Here is a 20695-nt window from a genome sequence, read left to right on the forward strand (position 1 = left end):
ATGCAGCCTGCTGTTTGGTCGTTACTGTGATGGTATCCTGGACAATTTGCATATTCCTCTATTATTAGTATAGATTCTCCTGACTAAAAAAAAAGGGGTGGGAGAGGAATACTCTAACAGTGTCAGTATACACACAGAAAGGCAGTAGAGTATAGTGGTTATGGGGTAGGCACTTTCTGTGTTCAAATTCAGGCTCCACCATTTACCAGCTGTGAGACCTTATGCAAATAATTTGACCTCTCTGCATCTCAGTTTCCTCATCTATAAAATGAAATTAATGACACCTTCCTCATAGAGCTCTTTTGCAGATTTAATGAGATGTTATATGTAAAGTTCCTAGAACAGTGCCTAATACTATATGTAAAGTGCTTAGAGCAGTGCCCTGTATGTTGGAAATACTCTCTAAATATTGGTTGCTCCCAGCACATCAGTCTCCTTTCTAGGCTGTGGCACACCAAAGAAATTTCCTTCTCCCAGTCTTTTTTTTAAAGAACACTTAACATGGGACTTATTCTCTTAACAGATTTTTAAGTGTACAACACAGTATTGTTAACTATAGGCACATGTTGTACAGCAGACCTCAGGAACTTATTTATCTTGCATAACTGAAATGTTTATACTCATTGTTTAGCAACTCCTCATTTCCCCCACTCCCCAGCCCCTGGCAACCGTCATTCTACTCTCTGCTTTAATGAGTTTACTATTTTAGAACCTCATACAAGTGGGATTATGTCCTTCTGAGACTGGCTTATTTCACTTGGCACAACGTCCTCCAGGTTTTTCCATGTTGTTGCATATTGCAGTATCTCCTTCTTCTCTGAGGCTGAATTATTCCATTGTATGTATATACCACATTCCCTCAGTCAGAAATGTTCTTTCCTGCCTTTTACCTGCTGGCCTCAGGCTCTTCCTCCAATGTCCCTTTCTTCAGGAAGCCTCCCTGCATGCCTCCAGCTGGGTCAGGTGCTTCCTCTGAGCTCACACATTCACCTTTGTTTCCCCCACTGTGGCCCTGGTCACGCTGACATGTGCTTTCTCTCTCAATGCCTTGGTCATTTCAGCATTCCCCTGACCACTCTGGGTGGTCACACGCTGGTAAAGGTCTATCTCCTATGAAGGCAAGAACAAAGCTATCTTTTAAAAATATATATTTTTATTGTTTTTAAAGAGAGAGGAAAGGAGAGAAAGAGAGAGAAACATTACTGTGAGAGCGCAACATAGATCGGCTGCCTCCTGCACGCCCCCTACTGGGGATTGAGCCCGCAATCCAGGCACGTACCCTGAGCAGGAATCAAACCGGCAACCTTTCAGTGCACAGGACAATGAAGCCCAACCAACTGAGCCACACCCACCAGGGCGGAACAGAGCTGTCTTAATCACCACTGTGCTCCCAGCATTGCACCCCTCTCCTTTGCCTCCCCGCGCACAGGGCTGGATATGAGAAAGCTCATTATGTTATGTGCACTCTTAATGCTTAGTTTAGGCCTGATCTATACTTGGTGCTCAATAAGTTTGAGAAAAAAATAAATAAAAAGACCTCTGACTATCCCCATACTAGTGCTTTCCTTTTTTTTTTTTTTTAATCCTCACCTGAGCATATTTTTCCATTGATTTTTACAGAGAGTGGAAGAGAGAGGAAAATACAGAGAGAAATATGAATGTGAGAGAAACACATAAATTGGTTGCCTCCTGCACACACCTGACCAGGGCCCAGGCCAGGGAGGAACCTGCAACTGAGGTACATGTCCTTGCCCAGAATCGAACCCGGGACTTTTTGGTCCACAGGCTGACACTCTCTTTATCCACTGAGCCAAACAGGCTAGGCTGCTTTCCCCTTTAAAAAAATTTTTTTTTTGTATTGATTTCAAAGCAGAAAAGAAAGGGAGAGGGAGAGAAAAACATCAATGTTGAGAGAATCGTTGATCAGTTGCCTCCTGCAGGCCCCACAGTGGGGATAGAGCCTGCGACCTGGGCATGTGTCCTGACTGGGAATTGAACCATGACTTCCTGGTCAACCATGACTCAGTGCTCAACCACTGAGCCATGCCAGTCAGGCAGTGTTTTCCTCTTTGCTTCACCACCACACACTATGTCCTTATCTCCCCAGATCTTTCTTTCCCCTTCCCTTTTTTCCTCTCTCCTACTCACCTCACACTTCACACTGGTCCTACCTAGCTTCGAAATTTCCCTTTCTTGGGCACAATACTCAGCTGTCCCTCACCTACCCATGAATTTCAGACCCTCCTTTGCTCAGCTGACCCAAAGGAGCATCTGAGATTCCAGCCTTTACATATTCCCTTAGTGCCCAAACTTGAGTTTTCAGAGTGTTGCTAAGTCTGCATACCTCTGTGCTGCCATTGATGACATCTTTGCTAAAATGAATTCATTTGGAAAGGAAAGTTTAACCTATGAAGTATTTTTGCAAAGAAAAACAGCTGAGCTACAGGCACATATGTGATGAATAAATCTCAAAAGCATAATGTTGAAGTGAAAAAAAAATCCATTTCATGAGGATACATACAAATTAATATGTATAATGTTTATTATAACATCTAAAACCATTCTATACTTTGTTGATGAATATATACATATATGTTAAAAATGAAAATGTGTAATGGGAGTAAAAACTCAAAATGCTAACAAACATGTGAAAAGATGCTTAAAATCATTAGTAATAAGTGAGAATTGAAATAATGGCAGGTATCATTTTACACTGAATTACTCTGCCAAAAATTAGAATGCTATAAATATCACATGATCTCCCTCATATGTGGGAAAAATAAACTGAACAAAACAGACCCATAGACATTGAAGCATGCAACAGACTAATGTATTTCAAAGGGTGGGAATGGCTGGGGGAGGGGGTCATTTGGGGAAAAAGAAGACATATGTAAAACTTTAGACAATAAAAAAAAATTAGAATGCTGGATAAAACCAAGTGTAGGTGGTGATGGAAAGATATAGGAACCCTCATGAATTCTTGGTTAAGAGGGCACTAGGGACAACCATTGTGAAAAGCAACCTGGCACATACATATCCATGACCCAGCAAGTCTGTCCCACCAAGCCCATTCAGTGTGCCCCTCCCCTTTTAGCACACCTCTCTTCTGCCCTTGTTGTACACTCATCTCAAACTCCCCTTACACACCCATCTCTGCCATCCTCTCCCCTCAGCCCACAGCCCATGCAATCAGCCTCTGAGCCACCTGCCCCCTCCTCTCCTCCCCACCTCCCTGTCTTGGTCTAGCCCTGTCCTCACCTGCCAAGTCTCTACCTGGGTGTCCCCCTGGGTTCCTAAATTTGGAAAGGTGTAACCACCAGCAGAAGAGGCAGTTCTGGGATTCAGGATTCACACACAGGTCCAACTTGGATCTCTCTTCTGCTCCCAGGAAGGCCTATGTCTTAAGGAGAGACATCAGGTGGTGCACTCATTCTACCCCCCACCCTCAACCTGCCCACAGCAATGTTACCAGGACCACATCACCCTGCCCATGTGGCCAGATACTAGCACAATCTGGAATATCAGGTCTATAAATCACTCAGGAGGGGCACATAAAGCTGTTCTCTCATGCTGTTCTGCCTGCTTGACCTCTTGTCCCTTTTTCCAGACACTCTCCTCCCTTCCTAAGGAGGGGCCTGGGCATATATAGGGAGCCACTGTGGGAGGGGCTGGCCAGAGAAACTGCAGGCAGAGAAGGTGAGGAGGGGACTCTGGGGATCTGGATGGGTAGAGGGAACTGGGGTGGTCTGAGGCGCAAAGGAGGGCCAGTGTTGAGCTCTGGCCAGGGAGTGCCCTGCTTGGTCCTCACAATCCTCTTTTGTAAAATGGCCCATCAACCGGGGTTGTGGGAAGCTGAGCGCACTCAGTACCAGCCTAGGCCCAGCAGAGAACAAGGACCAGCCCATGGCATTGGGGGCCAGTGGGTCCAGCTGACCTTCCCTCCTCTCCTGACTTTTGCCGGCCTCATCCCTGCTCATGTGTCCCAGGCACGACTATGGCTTCTGCAGCAGCAGAGGCGGAGAAGGGATCTCCGATTGTGGTGGGGCTGCTGGTCCTGGGCAACATCATTATTCTGGTGAGACATCCCCCAGTGCTGGGAACCGAGTGGGAGGTGGGGAGAAGGGGCAGTCCTGAGCCTGAGGGTGGAGGCTGAGGGCCCAAGACTCCCCAGCAGGCCAGTGTTGTAGGCTCTCAAGTCAGAGCAGCCTGCATTCGAATCTCAGCTCTGCCTCTCTCATCAGTGTGATCTTGAGCAAGTGACTTTAATTCTCTGTGCCTGTTTCCCCATCTACAGATTATGTCCTCATTGTGGGGATATTTGTGTGGATTAATCCATGTATGACCCTCAGCTCAGAAAAAGTAATTAAGAAATGCTAACTATCGCCCTAGCCAGTTTGGCTCAGTGGATAGAGCATTGGCCTGTGGATTGAAGGATCCCAGGTTCGATTCCAGTCAAGGGTACATGCCCGAGTTGCAGGCTCAATCCCCAGTGGGGGGCGTGTAGGAGGCAGCCGATCAATGATTCTCTCATCATTGATGTTTCTGTCTCTCTATCTCCCTTCCTCTCTGAAATCAATATAAATATATATTTAAAAAAAGAAATGCTAGCTATCAACATTAATATGATTACTACTATAAAGTGCCTGCTTGGCACACAGGAAGCCCATGATAATGACAACAGTGTCTTTTTCTTAATATTTAATGTTTTTTTAAAAAATATATGATGCCTGTACATGGCTCTGGGGCCAGACAGCCTGGGTTCAAATCTCAGCTTTGCCACTTTCTATTGTGGGACCTGGGGTCATCTCTCTGAGCCTCAATTTTCTTATCTGTAAAATGGAGATAAAATAGTAATGCTGAGAGGATAAAATGAGTTACTGGATTAATGTACTTAGACCAGTTTGGCATGTGTGGTTACTCTTTGTATTAGTCATAACAACAATGTACATTACAGCTGGTAACAATAATAGTCATCACACAGAAACCAATTACGAGGTCCAATGCCTGGCACACAGGAAGTAGTCTAGGAGTGTTAGTTTGATTGTTGTCAAACAGATCTACCAAGAAATTCCCTCTCTTTTGTTCCCCACTCCTTATCCCGCAGGTAATTAGATGTTTAGTTTTTCCAACATGCAACAAATGCAAGCAATAGGAACATTTGTACCAATTTTCTCCCTTTTCTCGCCCCAGATGTCACTCATTCCATATCCTTTTCATGCCTCCCATTTTCTCCTGCTCACATAGCCTATAGGCTACTCCACAGAAGTCCTCAAAAGAGCCCCTGTCCTTTCCCACGACTGCATAGCACTCCTTTGTGTGGCCTGGTTTCTCTACCCACAGTGCTGCAGGGGATCACCTTGTGGTTTGTGATTTTCCTACATGGGCACGTGTGTGTGTAGGGTTGATTTCTGCAAGTGGAATTGCAGAACCAAAGAGTTGATATATTTGTAATTGTTCTGGGAATGGTCAGATTCCCCTATTCAGAGAATAACACTAGTAAGGAAGGGCAGGTGGACCAACCATCTCCTCTGTGCCAGTCATCACTCAGGCTTTGCATGTGGCATCTCCTTTTGCCTTTAAAGCAACTGGCAGTGAGGGGAGAGGGACAGTTCTGACTGGGCCCTCCTTCCTTTCTGGCCTCTGTCTAGCCTCAACCCTGTTCATGAAAGGTGATGTCTTTGCCTCTCTTATTACATGCCCACTTTACTGAGCAGGCAGTAGAGGTTCAGAATGAGGAAGGAACTTGCTCATGGAGACTCATACAGCTGGGGATGTTGCCCCTGAGTTGGTCCTTCTAACCTGCTGCTCTGTCTAGCTGTCAGGCCTGGCCCTGTTTGCTGAGACAGTATGGGTGACAGCTGACCAGTACCGTGTGTACCCACTGATGGGTGTCTCAGGCAAGGATGATGTCTTCGCTGGTGCCTGGATCGCCATCTTCTGTGGCTTCTCCTTCTTCGTTGTGGCGAGCTTTGGTGTGGGTGCAGCGCTCTGCCGCCGACGGTCCATGATCCTCACGGTGAGGCCCCAGGAGGAGGGAATGGGGACACATAGGCACAAAGATCATCCTCATAGATCATAATAACAACCACCACTGCAGCCACTACATGGCACTACACCCAGGCCTCATGGTAATCAATCATTTTATTTCACCTTCCCATAACCCCCAAACCTAGGCTCGGCTGTCACCATAATTTCAGAAAGAAAACTTGGACACAGGGGAGGAAGGGCATAAAGCTCTCTACACAGGAGGACAACTCTTGAGTAGCAGGACTGGGATTTGAACCTCAGTTAATTGGTCTCCAGAGTTTGTGCTCATAAGTGGTGCTGTCGATAATGACAAGAATAATGGCACAACCAGCATTTAATGAGTGCTCTTTACTTTCTAAATGCTTTACATGGATAGTTCATTTATTCCCCACAACTCCTTATGAGATACCGTTATCATCATCATCATCATCATCATCACCGTCATGAGCCCACTTGACAGTTGAGATTGAGGCTCAGAGAAGTGAAGTCACTTATCCAAGGTCACACAGCAAGTGAGTGACTGAGCCTGTACTCTCAGTCTCTGCCAACAACAATTGCACCAACAATATCCACACTTCCCAAGGGCCTCTCATGTGCCTCATATGCTAAGTAGTTTAGAAAATGAACTCTCTCAATCCTCCCAGAACCCCTCTGAACTTACTAGATGAGGAAACTGAGGTTCAAAGAAGCCAAAGCCCAGGTAGTAGGGAAAACAAGGATTCTAATCCTGGCCTCAATGACACAGAACCAACACTGTGCTTCCTCTGTAATTGAGGGCCTTTTAAATTCCCAGGAGCACCTACTTATTCAATCAACAAATGCTAATTGAGCAAGAACCATGTGCCAAACCCTATGCTAGGCACCGGAGCTATCTAGTGAGCAAAACATAAAGCCCTTATCACAGAGGAAGATGCTCTGAGGGGGAGAAGACAGTGACCAGGGAAGGGTGAGCTGGAACTGGGGAAGGGAGTGGGGAGGCCTTGCAGCTAGAGAAAGTAAAGGCCTGGGGGAGGTGAGGAATGAGCCTGGGTGTGAATCTGCAGGAAGAACATTCCAGGTGAAGGGAGCAGCAAGAGCAAAGGCTCTGAAGCCAGAGGAGGCCAGGAGGCCAGTGTGGCTGGAGCCAAGTGGGGGTGGAGTGAGAGAGGAGCTGAGGTGAGGGCAGATGGGGTTGGGGAGAGAAGAGTGGGCGGAGGCATGGAGGATGAGGGAAGAAAGGGAAGGTGGGCCTGTCAGCTGGGCCATATGGGCCTTGGCTTCACCATAAGATGGAGCCTCAGAAAGGCTCTTTTTCTTTCCTTTCCTATTTTCCTTCTTTTAAAATTTCTTTCCTGCGTTTAATTCTCTAGCATAACAATTTAACCAAAGCCCTAAAAGTTCAACCAACTAGTAAAAAAAGTTTGTGTCTGTCTATTAGTTTGTCATTAAATAAGACATAGAAGTTTTAAAAAACACATTATGGGAAATTTCAAACATAGATGAGAGTAGAGAGAATGGCCTGATGAACCCTGTGTACCTATCACCTGGTTTCAACACAATCAGACACAGAGTGGCCAAGCTTGTCTCCTCTGCTCCACTCTCTGCCTGCCCACATTTTTATTTCCTGGGGTATTCTGAAGCACATTCCAGACACCAGGTCAATATAAATACTTGAGTGCACATTTTTCTGAGTGATAAGGACATTGTTTTAAAGCAGTTGGGCAAGTTAATGCCACAGCATTTCATCTCAGCAGTAGAGTTAGCAAATCCACGCCCCACACCCTGTTGGGTTAAGGGTGAAGGGAAGAGGTGAGGACAGGGATATCATTTACATTAAACACCAGTCAAATAAATTTTTCTTTTTTTGTACAACCATCATGCTGCTGGCACACCTGAAAAATTCACCCTGGTTCCTTCAAATCTATCTTCCAATACCCAATCTGTGCTCAAATGTCCCTGGTCATCTCAAGAATTTCTCTCTCTCTCTCTCTTTCTCTCTCTCTCTCTCTCTCTCTCTCCCCCTCTTTTTTTTCCTAGAGTAGACATTTATTTTACTGCATCCAAGCATATCCATTAACTTCAGGAAATACTTTACATATATTTTCATTTCATTTTCCTCTAACTTTCTATTATGGAAAATTTCAAACATACAAAAAAGGGAAAAGACTTAAACAGTGAACACCTGTATACCTATCACATAGATGCTACCATTCACATCGTTCTATACATTTTTAAGAACTTTTCATTTTCCTTGAGGGGGTGTGATTCCACAGGTTTTGCCCTGACTGGGCTGTTTGTTTATCCCTGTCTGTATCTCTCCCCAGTACCTGGTGCTCATGCTCATCGTCTACATCTTCGAGTGCGCCTCCTGCATCACATCCTACACCCACCGAGACTATGTGAGCCAGTCAGAGGCCAGGGGAGGGGCATGACTTCTGGGGGGAGTGTGTTGAGGGTCTCAGGCTAAGGGTGGAGGTCGACTTTTCTTCCCACCCAACCCCACTGGACCCTATTCTTCCTGGCCCTCCACAGATGGTGTCCAACCCATCCCTGATTACCAAGCAGATGCTGACATTCTACAGTGCAGACACAGACCAGGGCCAAGAACTGACTCGCCTCTGGGACCGTATCATGATTGAGGTGAGCAAGGATGGGCAAGGGTGGCAGGGAGGCCGGGAGGACCTGAGGCCCTGACTACAGAGGTAGATAGGGCTCCCATTATGCCCACAAGTATATGATATCCACTCATTTGGTTCTTATGAGGGAGGCTCTTAGTCATTGTCATTTTTCAGATGACTAAACTGGCCCCCAAACAGGGAAAGTCGCTTGCCCAGAGTAAGTGGCTGAGCTGGAATCCAAACCTGGCAGCCTAAGTCCAGAATCCCTGCTCTTAGTCGTGGCATATATTATCTTAACAGCAAACATTTAATGAGCACTAACTTCTATTTAGCACTGTTCAATGCACTTTGAAAGTTTATTTAATCCTCACAACTACCCCATAAGGGAGATCAGCTTTTTAGTGATGAGGAAACTGAGGCAAGAGGTTGAGGAGCTTGAACAAGGTCACACAGCTGGTAGTTCACAGAACCAGAAGGATTCAAACCCAGGATGTTGCATTCCAGAAAGCATAGTCTTTTTTTTTTTAATATATTTTATTGATTTTTTACAGAGAGGAAGGGAGAGAGATAGAGAGCTAGAAACTTCGATGAGAGAGAAACATCGATCAGCTGCCTCCCACACATCTCCCACCGGGGATGTGCCCACAACCCAAGTACATGCCCTAGTCCGGAATCGAACCCGGGACCTTTCAGTCCGCAGGCTGACGCTCTATCCACTGAGCCAAACCGGTCTTGGCCAGAAAGCATAGTCTTGGCTAAGCCCAACTTAGAGGAGAATATTGAAGCACAGAGGAGAATATTGAAGATTCAAGGGAAATTGAGGTCTCAATTCAGTTTAAGTCATATAGCTAGCCAGGATTAGAGCCCATGTTTAAAGGGCCTATGTTTTCATCTTTCAGGGCCCACAAAGTAAACACCCATAGGGACTAGAAAAAACAACAACACAAAAATCCACCTTTGCTGTCATTTAGCTCAGGTTTTGTTGACAGTGAACTCAAAAGAATCCTATATAATAAAACCCTAATACACAAATTGGCCAAACAGCAGAACGACTGGTCACTATGACGTGCACAGACCACCAGAGGGCAAACGGTCAATACAGGAGCTGCCCCCTGGTGATCAGTGCGCTCCCACAGGGGGAGTGCCACTCAACCAGAAGCCGGGCTCAGGCTGGCAAGCACAGCAGTGGTGGGGGGAGCCTCTCCAGCCTCTGCTGCAGGCGGGTGGTAAGGAGTGAGGGGTCCTGGACTGCGAGAGCCCCAGACTGCAAGAGGGATGTCTGACTGCAAGCTTAGGGTTTGGGCCTAAGCCGGCAGGCGGACATGCCCCAAGGGGTCCCAGACTGCGAGAAGGTGCAGGCTGGGCTGAGGAATCCCTCCCCCACCCCCACCCAGTGCACAAATTTCATGCACCGGCCCTCTAGTTTTAAAATAAATCATGATTGTGGGTTTGATCCAAATCCCTCATCAGCCTCTTGGTTCTGGAACAAATATCTTCTGGTCATTGCTCACACACACAGACACTGCCCTCCTCCTTGAGGCCCAGGACATGGGGAAGTTGGGCCCAGCAGTGGCCCAGAACAACCTTGCCCTTTCTCACTGTCTGACCTCAGGCAAGCAGCGGTCTGTTCTGAGCTGGAGCCTGACCCCTTGCCTTTCTCTCCAGCAAGAGTGCTGTGGCACATCTGGTCCCATGGACTGGGTGAATTTTACATCAACCTTCCGGGAGGCCACGCCGGAGGTGGTGTTTCCCTGGCCCCCACTGTGCTGTCGGAGGACTGGCAACTTCATTCCCCTCAATGAAGAAGGCTGCCGCCTGGGCCACATGGACTACCTGTTCACTAAGGTATGTCCCCTCCCTCCTGCTGCACCTGTCTGTGGTCTCTCTGGCCCTCTCTGATTCTTCTATCTCTTCCTCCTTTCCACTGTCTATTATTTCCTCCTCCCCTCTCTGGTTTTCTCTATCTCTCCCTTCTCTCAACTCTCCCTCCATTAGTCTCTCTCTCCCTCTTAAAGTTAGCGGGATGCACACAGCGTCTATCTGATTTAGACCTGGCGCCTGCAATCTTTCTCAGGTTTTCTGGGATGAGCAACAACAATAATAGCAGTAGCACAACACTAATAACAACCCACATTTATTGAGCTTATACTTTTTACCAGGCATCCTTCGAAGTGCTTTAAATTTTGATCTTATTTCTCACCATAGCCTGATGAGGTAAAGATTATAATTATCCCATTTTTACAGATGATGAAACTGAGGGGTCACTCGCTAGTGAGGGATGGAGTTGGGGTTTGATTTCAGGCAGTTAGGCCCCAACCAGATGCTTTAACTATTGTGAGGGGAGTGCAGAGGCAGAGAAAGAAACCAGAAGAGGTTAGACAAGGAGAACTGGTCCCAGTGTTCCTCTGGTTGCTCTTGGCTGCCTGGGGCCCTTCAGCAGCATGTCTTAGATCAGGTGTGCAAACCATCACCACTTGCAGAATCAGACAGCCATGCTTCCAGCCCAGACTCTGGGCAGAGTGCTTACATGCATCTCCATGGAATCTTCACAGCTGCTTTCAGGGGGCAGTGCTATTAAGATCACCACTTTGCAGATGGGGAAACTGAGGCTCAGAGGGTCAGATTCATATGTAGGCCTCATAGAGAACAAGTGGTAGAGCTAGTGCATCACCTCAGTCCTGCCTAACTCCAGGGCACCTTTGTTCTTGGCTGATTCCAAGTTAGGGCAGGGGTCTACATGACGAGTGGCTCTGGACCAACTCAGCTTCATCTCTAAATGAGATGTCAGAAGTGGACTGATCCTAAAGCCACATTTCAAACACTTGGAACCTGTGGGCAGCATGGAAAGCCTGCTCTAAATAAAATTGCCCTCAGGCTGTCGTAATCACCATCATGGCAGCACCTACTTATACAGGTCCTGGATTCAAGGTCACATCCCTGCTCCCTGAATCCACGCTGGGAGGTAGGCACTGCCATAATCCCCATTGCACAAGAGAAAAACCAAGGCTCAAGGAAGGAAGTGACTGTCCTGAGGGCATACAGCAACTCTTGCTTTCAGCAGCCAACCTCCTGAGGGAATTTGCTCAAACCCTCATTTTCCCCCTGCCCAGGGCTGCTTCGAACACATTGGCCATGCCATCGACAGCTACACGTGGGGCATCTCGTGGTTTGGGTTTGCCATCCTGATGTGGACGGTGAGAGGCGGGGAGCCTACACGTTGGGTGGGATGTGGGTGTGGGGCTGGAGCACCCCTAACCCAACTGCCTTCTTCTCCAGCTCCCTGTGATGCTGATAGCCATGTATTTCTACACCACATTGTGAGGAATGAGAAGGGATGGTCACGTGCACACCTTGGCCTCCTCCTCCTCCTGCTCCTGCTTCCTCCAGCTGAAGCTTGGTTGACTGCCTCACCCTTCCCTTTCCACCTTTTCACCCTTCCCTCCTTGTTCTCCCAAGATATTTTACCAGGTTTCTGAGCTCTGCTAGGAATCTGAACCCCCTGGACATGCATGCATGGGCCCTTAGCCCTTAACCTCATTTCGTTTGGTTCATTCCTGGCCCATCTATCATTGGCAACTTAAATTCCTATCATTAGATCTCACCACCCATTCACAGATGCCTCCTTCATGATAGATATTGCCATTATTACTGAGTGGGTTGTGATTATCTATTGAAGCTCTGGTAGACTGGGATTGCTATGAGAGGAGAGACATGTTCGTTCTGTCATGGCCATTTATTGTCCCCAGCATTGCCCAGCACTGGTTTGAGCATAGATATTCAATAAAAACTGTTTGCATGAGTTAATTTCTTTTCTTCTGGGACAAAGGTAAATGAACAAGAACTCTTCCAATGGAAATGGCAGAAACCTAACTGGCACTGACTGAAATATAACAGGAAATTTATTGGCTCATGTAACTGAGTCAATAGGGCTGGACCCAGGAGTTCAGACTAGGTTTCTAGGAAACCAGCGTCACTCTGAGGCAGGATTTCTCTGCAACACTAGACGCACATCTGGATAGCTAAGCAACAGCACTGAGGAAGGGCCTCTGTCCCAAGGCCAAGGATTAAATTTCGCTATCTTGGTTTAGGTTCTAGGCCCACCCTTTAGGTACGGAAAGGAGAGCATCAGACTAATGACCCTGCAAAGAATGCATCCAGGGATGGTGTTGAGAAGGGGTTGTTTATCAAAGGAAAATCAGAGCACAGGGCCGATGCGCCAGTACCGGTGATAGACACCCCCCTATTAGGGACCAGAACAGGGGTGGGCAAACTTTTTGACTCGAGGGCCACAATGGGTTCTTAAACTGGACCGGAGGGCCGGAACAAAAGCATGGATGGAGTGTTTGTGTGAACTAATATAAATTCAAAGTAAACATCATTACATAAAAGGGTACGGTCTTTTTTTTTCAATAGTTTTATTCATTTCAAACGGGCCGGATCCAGCCCAGGACCAGAACAGGGGGGGGCAAACTTTTTGACTCGAGGGCCACAATGGGTTCTTAAACTGGACCGGAGGGCCGGAGCAAAAGCATGGATGGAGTGTTTGTGTGAACTAATATAAATTCAAAGTACACATCATTACATAAAAGGGTACGGTCTTTTTTTTTCAATAGTTTTATTCATTTCAAACGGGCCGGATCCAGCCCGCGGGCCGTAGTTTGCCCACGGCTGGACTAGAGCTTCCAGCAAGTTCTCTAAGTAATAAAAAATAATATTTTAACCTGACAGACAGCAAACTTTAAGACTCTCCTCACTGCTCTTTTATCCTCTCTGAAGCAAGCTCATCCTCTGGCCATTTTTACAGCAATTAGACCCTGCCAGGAAAGCCTGGCTTCCTTCCCCATCAAATGAAGTTTCTCGGGGTCCTCATTCAGTCCACTGGTCTACTGATGGTCTGCAGGTGCTAAATTCGGATACCAGCTTTAAAAAATCTGTAATGGTCAAAGAAGTCTATTGGGATGAAAAATTGGAAACAACCTCATATCCGTCAGCAGGGGATGGGTTGCACAATTCATTTTATATCCTTGGACTGGAATTCTCAGAGGCTGCTAAAAAGAAAATAGGCCCTAACCGCTTTGGCTCAGTGGATAGAGCGTCAGCCTGCGGACTCAAGGGTCCCAGGTTCGATTGCGGCTAAGGGCATGTACCTTGGTTGCGGGCACATCCCCAGTAGGGGGTGTGCAAGAGGCAGCTGATCAATGTTTCTCTCTCATCGATGTTCCTAACTGTGAGAGAAACATAGATTGGTTGCCTCATGCATGGACCCTGACCAGGGCCCGGGCCAGGTAGGAGCTTGCAAACAAGATATGTACCCCTGACTGGAATTGAACCTGGGACCCTTTCTTTGGTCCACAGGCCGAACCCTCTAGCCACTAAGCCAAACTGGCTAGGGAAGCTATTCTGTATGTTTACAATACCACAGAGTAATAAAAAATAATGTTTTAACATGGAAAAACCTCTAAGAAATGCAAAGTTGAAAAACTTGCTAACTGCATACAGTACTTTTATTCCTATAGATACATATGTAGGGTTGGATACCCTGACCAGGGCCTGGGCCAGGTAGGAGCTTGCAAACAAGCTGGAATTGAACCTGGGACCCTTTGGTCCACAGGCCGAACCATTGGGTTTTGTCATTGGTGCTACTCATTAAATCACATAAGATAAACTTATAAATAAGAATAGTTGCATATATTTAAAAATCATCTGGTTTAAATCTCAGTAGACTTCTGAAAATCTTAATTTTGTTTTAGTAAATTATTCTTAGAAGAAATTGTTTTTCTCTGATTTTAAACACATGACCGGGTTGCAGGCCTGATCCCGTGTGGGGCATGCAAGAGGAAGCCAATCCATGATTCTCTCTCATCAATGATATTTCTATCTCTCTCTCCCTCTCCTTTCCTCTCTGAAATCAATAAAAATATATTTTTAAAAAAGTAAAATCATTTGTAACCCTTTCACTTAAAAGTGTATAAAAATTTGTTGCGGGCACATCCCCAGTGAGGAGTGTGCAGGAGGCAGCTGGTCGATGTTTCTCTCTCATCGATGTTTCTGGCTCTCTATCTCTCTCCTTTCCTCTCTGTAAAAACTCAATAAAAATATATTTTAAAAAAAAAAAGTGTATAAAAATTTAGAAATGGAAGTGTTACCGAACGGGGCCTCGGGCCCAGAGAAGTTCTGCCTCGGGCCAGCCTATAATGTGGGTTCTTCACTTCCTGTAGGAAAGATTTCACAACACAAGTTCAGGTGATTTGGGGAGCACATTTTTTAAAGCTGGGGACAGTGAAACAAAGGAAGGGCTTAGGGTGGAAGCAGCCACAGGAGAGGGCCTAGGCCAGGAGTGGGCAAACTTTTTGACTCGAGGGCCACAATGGGTTCTTAAACTGGACCGGAGGGCCGGAACAAAAGCATGGATGGAGTGTTTGTGTGAACTAATATAAATTCAAAGTAAACATCATTACATAAAAGGATACGGTCTTTTTTATTTTTAGTTTTATTCATTTCAAACGGGCCGGATCCAGCCCGCGCGCCGTAGTTTGCCCCCGGCTGAGCTAGTCCCACCCACCCACTCCAGCCTTCCCTCTGAGATTCAGGAGCTGTGTTTGGCTCTCTGGGGAGTTAGAGAAAAAGAGGCCTTGGAGACAGGATCAGGGGTTAGCCTGGGATGAGCTGCCACTGGCTACTGCTCCCCTGGTTGCAAGTCTTGTGGGGACCCTTAGAGTTTAGGAGGAAGTAAAAAGTTCATCCCCAAGAAGGGGCATGGCCATGCTCTAGTGCAGCGGTTCTCAACCGGTGGGTCGCGACCCCTTTGGCGGTCCAACGACCCTTTCACAGGGGTCGCCTAAGACCATCGGAAAACACATATATAATCACTATGCTTTAATTGTGTTCAATTTGTAACAATGAAATTGGGGGTCACCCCAACATGAGGAACTGTATTAAAAGATACAGTTCCTCATGTTGTGACCCAACCATAAAATTATTTTCGTTGCTACTTCATAACTGTAATGTTGCTACTGCTATGAATCGTAATGTAAATATCTGATATGCAGGATGGTCTTAGGCGACCCCTGTGAAAGGGTCGATCGACCCCAAAGGGGTCGCGAGCCACAGGTTGAGAACCGCTGCTCTAGGGCGAGCCTGCACCAGGTCTTTATCTTGGGGATTTTTATCTTTCTTCTGTGGACTGGAATCTTAGGTGAGGGTTTCAGTAGAATATTCATCAGCTTTCCAGGTACGTTTAAAATATGCTGACTCATTAAAATGAGCGTATAGGGGAGTTTGGGATTATTCTCTGGTCAGCTTTACTGTTTTACTTTCATCTTGGGTTTGTCTGGCTCTAATCAGGTTTTTTGTTATTTATTCCCCTGACTTCATCTGCCCTTGGTTTTGGCTGGCACAAATGGCACTAATTGGGTCTCTGTTACCTATCTCCCCAACAAAGATGATTTAAGCTATTTATTCTCTGGTTAGGGAGGAGGGTATAACCCATTTGCTCTCAAGTGCTCTTGGTTAGGGACGGGAAGGTTTTGTGATTCACTGGCTGGCTGTAAGTTGTTCAAATTGTTTGGCCTTGTTTAATTATTTTGTCCCAGTTTCCCCATTCTACTTGCCCAGGAATTTTCCTAGCTTCTTACTATCCTGCTTTAGAAGCATCCCATATTTCACTCCATAGTAAATCCCCCCCACCCCAAATCTGTTCCAACTCCCTACCTAGATAACTGCTATTAACACTTAATAAAATCCCTTTTCAACTTTTCAAAAGTTTATATAGACAGATCTATATATACTTATAAAAGTACACACATATGTTTAATAGAACATGCTTTAAATATTACTTTGCAACTTGCTTTCTTCACTTACCTACATATATATATTATAGCCATCTTTTCTTGTCAGTATATATGAGTTCACCCCTTTTTTTCTTATGATTGCAATGTATTTCAGAGTATAGATGTATCATAGATTGTCACGATCTGTTGTTAAGTAAAACAAGGGGAAGAATAGTATGCATAACTTATTTCATTTTTATAAAAATTAGGTGTACATATTTCCCATGAAGGACTCCTTTGACAGGGAGAGTAGGATGGAGGGCTGACGAGGAAGAATTTTCACATTATATATATTTTTATGTTTAAAAATATTTTTGTAAAGATTACCTATTACTTTTCAAAAACAAAAGACTAGTAAACAATATACACCTTTACTTTTTTAAAAAAATATATATTTTATTGATTTTTTACAGAGAGGAAGGGAGAGGGATAGAGAGTTAGAAACATCGATGAGAGAGAAACATGGATCAGCTGCTTCCTGCACACCCCAAACTGGGGATGTGCCCGCAACCAAGGTACATGCCCTTGGCCGGAATCGAACCTGGGAACTTTCAGTCCACTGAGCCAAACCGGTTAGGGCAATACACCTTTACTTTTGAAGTCAGAATTTACAACACCTTTTAGATGTGATATGCACCTATTTTAACACACACGGGCCCCTCCAGGTTAACTGGCCTAACTGGCTTTTCTTCAGGCCCTAGAATAAGACTTTTCCTCCATCCTGGGTACATATTTGGCTGCCTTGTAAATGTGTCAATTCCGGCCTAATCTACTTACTTTTAAATTCAGGTATGTCCTCATGAGCAAGTTTACAGTGACCTAGTCTGTGATTCTCTGAGAGAGGAAAAGAGGCACCACTGTGTCCTCACCAGCCTCACCACACTCTGGGCCTCAGTGTGCCCCTTTGTGAAATGGGGCTTCCAACAGTCCCTATCTCACAGCATACAGTCCAAGCATACAGTCCTCAGAGCGCAGGAACCAGCAGACCTTTCGTTTGTGAACTGGGAACTTTCTCGCCCTGTGTAATCCAGCCTGCAGCAATGAACTGTCTGCTAAGGCTGCGACTATCTGGTAAACCCAATTTCAAATGTTTGAGGCTCTCCTATGCTCACATAGAAGCTGTTTCTCTGAAGTGACTCAGATATTTGTACTTAGAAAAGTGAAGTTGTACTTGAAAATGGCTGGTGATTTCTCTGAGAGAAGGGCTCAGCATATGTTCAAGTTAATATGTTCTGTTTTTCTTTCTTTGCCTGAGGGTCTTTGAAGAATGTGGAATTAGCCCTAACTTGTTTGGCTCAGTGGACAGAGCGTCGGCCTTCGGACTGAAAGGTCCCAGGTTCGATTCTGGTCAAGGGCATGTACCTTGGTTGCGGGCACATCCCCAGTAGGAGGTGTGCCGGAGGCAGCTGATCGATGTTTCTCTCTCATCGATGTTTCTGACTCTCTATCCCTCTCCTTTCCTCTCTGTAAAAAAAAAAAAAAATCAATAAAATATATTAAAAAAACAAAACAAAAAAAAGAATGTGGAATTAATGGAGACTAATATGCATAAAATTAGTTTTTGCCTTGAAAAAAGCACACTGCGAATTAATATTTAAACTGCTGAGAAAATATTTAAACTGTCATGGGAAAATACTTACAAAATTATGTGGGAAAAAAGATTACAAGAGAGCATGCTAGACATGATTGCTTTTCTGATAAAAAATATAGATATGTGGCCCTGGCTGTTTTTGCCTAGTGGTTAGAGTGTCGGCCCTCAGGCTGAGGTGGTTCAGGTCTGACTCCAGTCAAGGGCACCTGGTTGCAGGCTGGATCCCTGCCTCCCCCCACCCGCTACCCCTTTCCGGCCTCCGGCCTTGTGCGCATGCAGGAGGCAACAAATGGAGGCAACCAATCAATGTCTCTCTGACATGATGTTTCTCTGTCTCTCAACCATCCTTCCTCTCTCTCTAAAAATCAATGGGGGGTGTGGGGGGGATATCCTTGGGTGAGGATTAACATATGTATATACACATTTGCATTAAAATTGTTAACAAAGTCTCCCAAAGGTTAACATTAGTCCTTAAGGAAGAGGAGACACTTGCAGGGGATTTTTTATTTCATTCCTTGAGCATTTTGGTGTTTTCCAAATATTCTATGATGATTATTGCTTTTGTCCTCCAACAAAAATCAAGAAATAAATGTTTATAAAAATGTCACTGCTGTACATGAGCTGTGCATTGAGAAAAGTTACCCACTAAACATTTTCACTTTAACTGAGCAGTCAAGACAGGTCAGGCCTTGGGATCAAATAAGCCTCTGTGCAGCAGTTAGGCAGGCCTGCCCACCTCGGTCGCATGTCTGCCACTAACCTCTCTGGCTCCATCTGGCCACATACCTGTCACAGTGTGGCAGCAGTGTGACCTGTCCAAGGCGGGGCTCAGCTGGTAGGACAGGTTAGTCTGCCCTGGTCCCTCCACTCAGAGGCCCACTCTTGTGGGTGAGAGGGGAGCAAATACATGAGTGTCAGGGCACCCAAGAGAAAGGCAGTCACTCAATGGCTGTTGCTACATGGTCACATCTGTCCATGACTCAATCCAGCCTCTAACCCTCCATGGCTCCCAGTGCTCTCAGCACAGAGTCTAACTCCTCAGTCAGGCCCTGAAGAACCTTTATGGCTGGTCTCCTTGCCACTTCCCCAGGCTTATCTCTTCCTCCTGCCCCACTGACCCAATCTTTCTCTCACCATCTGAGATCATAGAATGGAAAGAATAAACCACAATGTTATATAGCAATCAAGCAGGAGCACAGCTCTGACTATAACCACTGTAACTTCTATAAGGGCAAGTTGGCTCATTCACTAAAATGTGAAGCTTACATTCCTTTGATTCAACTGATTCCACCTCTGAGACTCTATCCTACATATACACTTACAAGTTTGTACAAAGACCTACCTACAGGAGTGGCTGAAAAGTAATAACTAAGAAACATCCTAAATCATGTCAGAAGGGAACTAGTATATAATTCATTTGTTCACATATTTGACTACTATGCAGTTAAGTTTAAAGGGCGTTCCATTTATATTTGCTTATATGAAACCATCTCCAAGATGGATTGTTCACTGAGAAAAAGGCAAAGCACAAAACTAAATGTATGCTAGCCTAGCTGGTGCTGCTGAGTGGTTGAATGTCGACCCACAAACCAGAAAGTCATGGTTCGATTCCCGGTCAGGGCACATGCCCAGTTGTGGACTTGATCTCTAGTGTGGAGCATGTGGGAGGCAGCCAATCAATGATTCTCTCTCATCATTGATATTTCTCTCTCTCCCTCTCCCTTCCTCTCTCTGAAATCAATAAAATCATTAAAAACAAACAAACAACTAAATGTATGCTAAATGCAATCTTAGATTGGATCCTGGAAGAGAATAAAAAAGATATTAGAGTGCTCTGACCGGTGTTTCTCTGTGGTTAGTGTCAGCTTGGGCACCAAAGGGTCTCGGGTTTGATTCCTGGTCAAAGGCACATACCTGGGTTGCAAGTTTGATCCCTGGCCCTGGTCCGGGCACAAGTGGGAGGCAATTAATCGATGTGTCTTTCTCACATCAATATTTCTCTCTGTCTGTCTCTCTCTTTCTCTCTCTCCTTCTCCCCTTCCCTCTCTCCCTCCCTCTCTCCCTCCATCTCTCTCTGTCTCCCTCCCTCTCTCTCTAAAAAATCAATGGAAAAAATATCCTCAGGTGAGGATTAACCAAAAACAACAACAACAAAAAATAACAACAACAGACATTAGTGGAAAAACTAGTACATCCTGAAAAAAAATCTGGAGTTTAATGAATGGTATTGTACTAATGTTAATTTCTTGGTTTTAACCAAGAAATTACAATGGTTATGTAAAATACTAACGTTAGGGGAAAGTGGGAGAAGGGTACACACGTACTATCTTTGCATCTATAAATAGACTTACAAGTCCAGGAAGCGCAGAGAACCCCAAACAAAAGGAATCCAAAGAGGACCACACCAAGACACATCATAATTAAAATGCCAAGAGCAAAAGACAGAGAGAATCTTAAAAGCAGCAAGAGAAAAGCAGTTAGTTACTTATAAAGGAGTTACCATATTACTGTCAGCTGATTTCTCAACAGAAACTTCACAGGCTAGAAGGGAGTGGCAAGAAATATTCAAAGTGATGAATAGCAAGAACCTACAACCAAGATTACTCTACTCAGCAAAGCTATCATTCAGAATTGAAGGTCAGAGAAAGAGA

General features: G+C 45.3%; 1 protein-coding gene across 2 annotated transcripts; it reads left to right on the plus strand.

The window, feature by feature from the left end:
- Positions 1 to 3631: 3631 nt before the first annotated feature.
- On the plus strand, positions 3632 to 12421 carry UPK1A (uroplakin 1A). 2 transcript variants are annotated; one of them, XM_006765003.2, is made up of 8 exons: positions 3632 to 3696; positions 3987 to 4075; positions 5816 to 6016; positions 8331 to 8405; positions 8539 to 8646; positions 10290 to 10469; positions 11735 to 11818; positions 11901 to 12421. In XM_006765003.2, exons 2-8 carry the CDS (start codon positions 3995 to 3997, stop codon positions 11943 to 11945), a joined length of 774 nt encoding a protein of 257 aa, XP_006765066.1. In that variant the 5' UTR covers positions 3632 to 3696; positions 3987 to 3994; the 3' UTR covers positions 11946 to 12421. The 2 variants fall into 2 exon arrangements, with proteins under 2 accessions (XP_006765066.1, XP_015420319.1); XM_015564833.1 differs by lacking the exon at positions 3632 to 3696 and adding an exon at positions 5245 to 5362 and having other exon boundaries at positions 4025 to 4075; positions 11901 to 12419.
- Positions 12422 to 20695: the final 8274 nt, after the last annotated feature.

This window comes from Myotis davidii, unplaced genomic scaffold (genome assembly GCF_000327345.1).
Source record: "Myotis davidii unplaced genomic scaffold, ASM32734v1 scaffold681, whole genome shotgun sequence".
Taxonomy (NCBI): Eukaryota; Metazoa; Chordata; class Mammalia; order Chiroptera; family Vespertilionidae; genus Myotis; species Myotis davidii.

What these genes read in the sequence shown, in the direction of transcription:
- UPK1A (XM_006765003.2), top strand. Translation starts at nt 3,995, where the DNA reads ATGGCTTCTGCAGCAGCAGAGGCGGAGAAGGGATCTCCGATTGTGGTG. An exon ending in GACGGTCCATGATCCTCACG is followed by an intron (nt 6,017 to 8,330) that starts GTGAGGCCCCAG and finishes ATCTCTCCCCAG; the next exon opens with TACCTGGTGCTCATGCTCAT. An exon ending in TTGCCATCCTGATGTGGACG is followed by an intron (nt 11,819 to 11,900) that starts GTGAGAGGCGGG and finishes CTTCTTCTCCAG; the next exon opens with CTCCCTGTGATGCTGATAGC.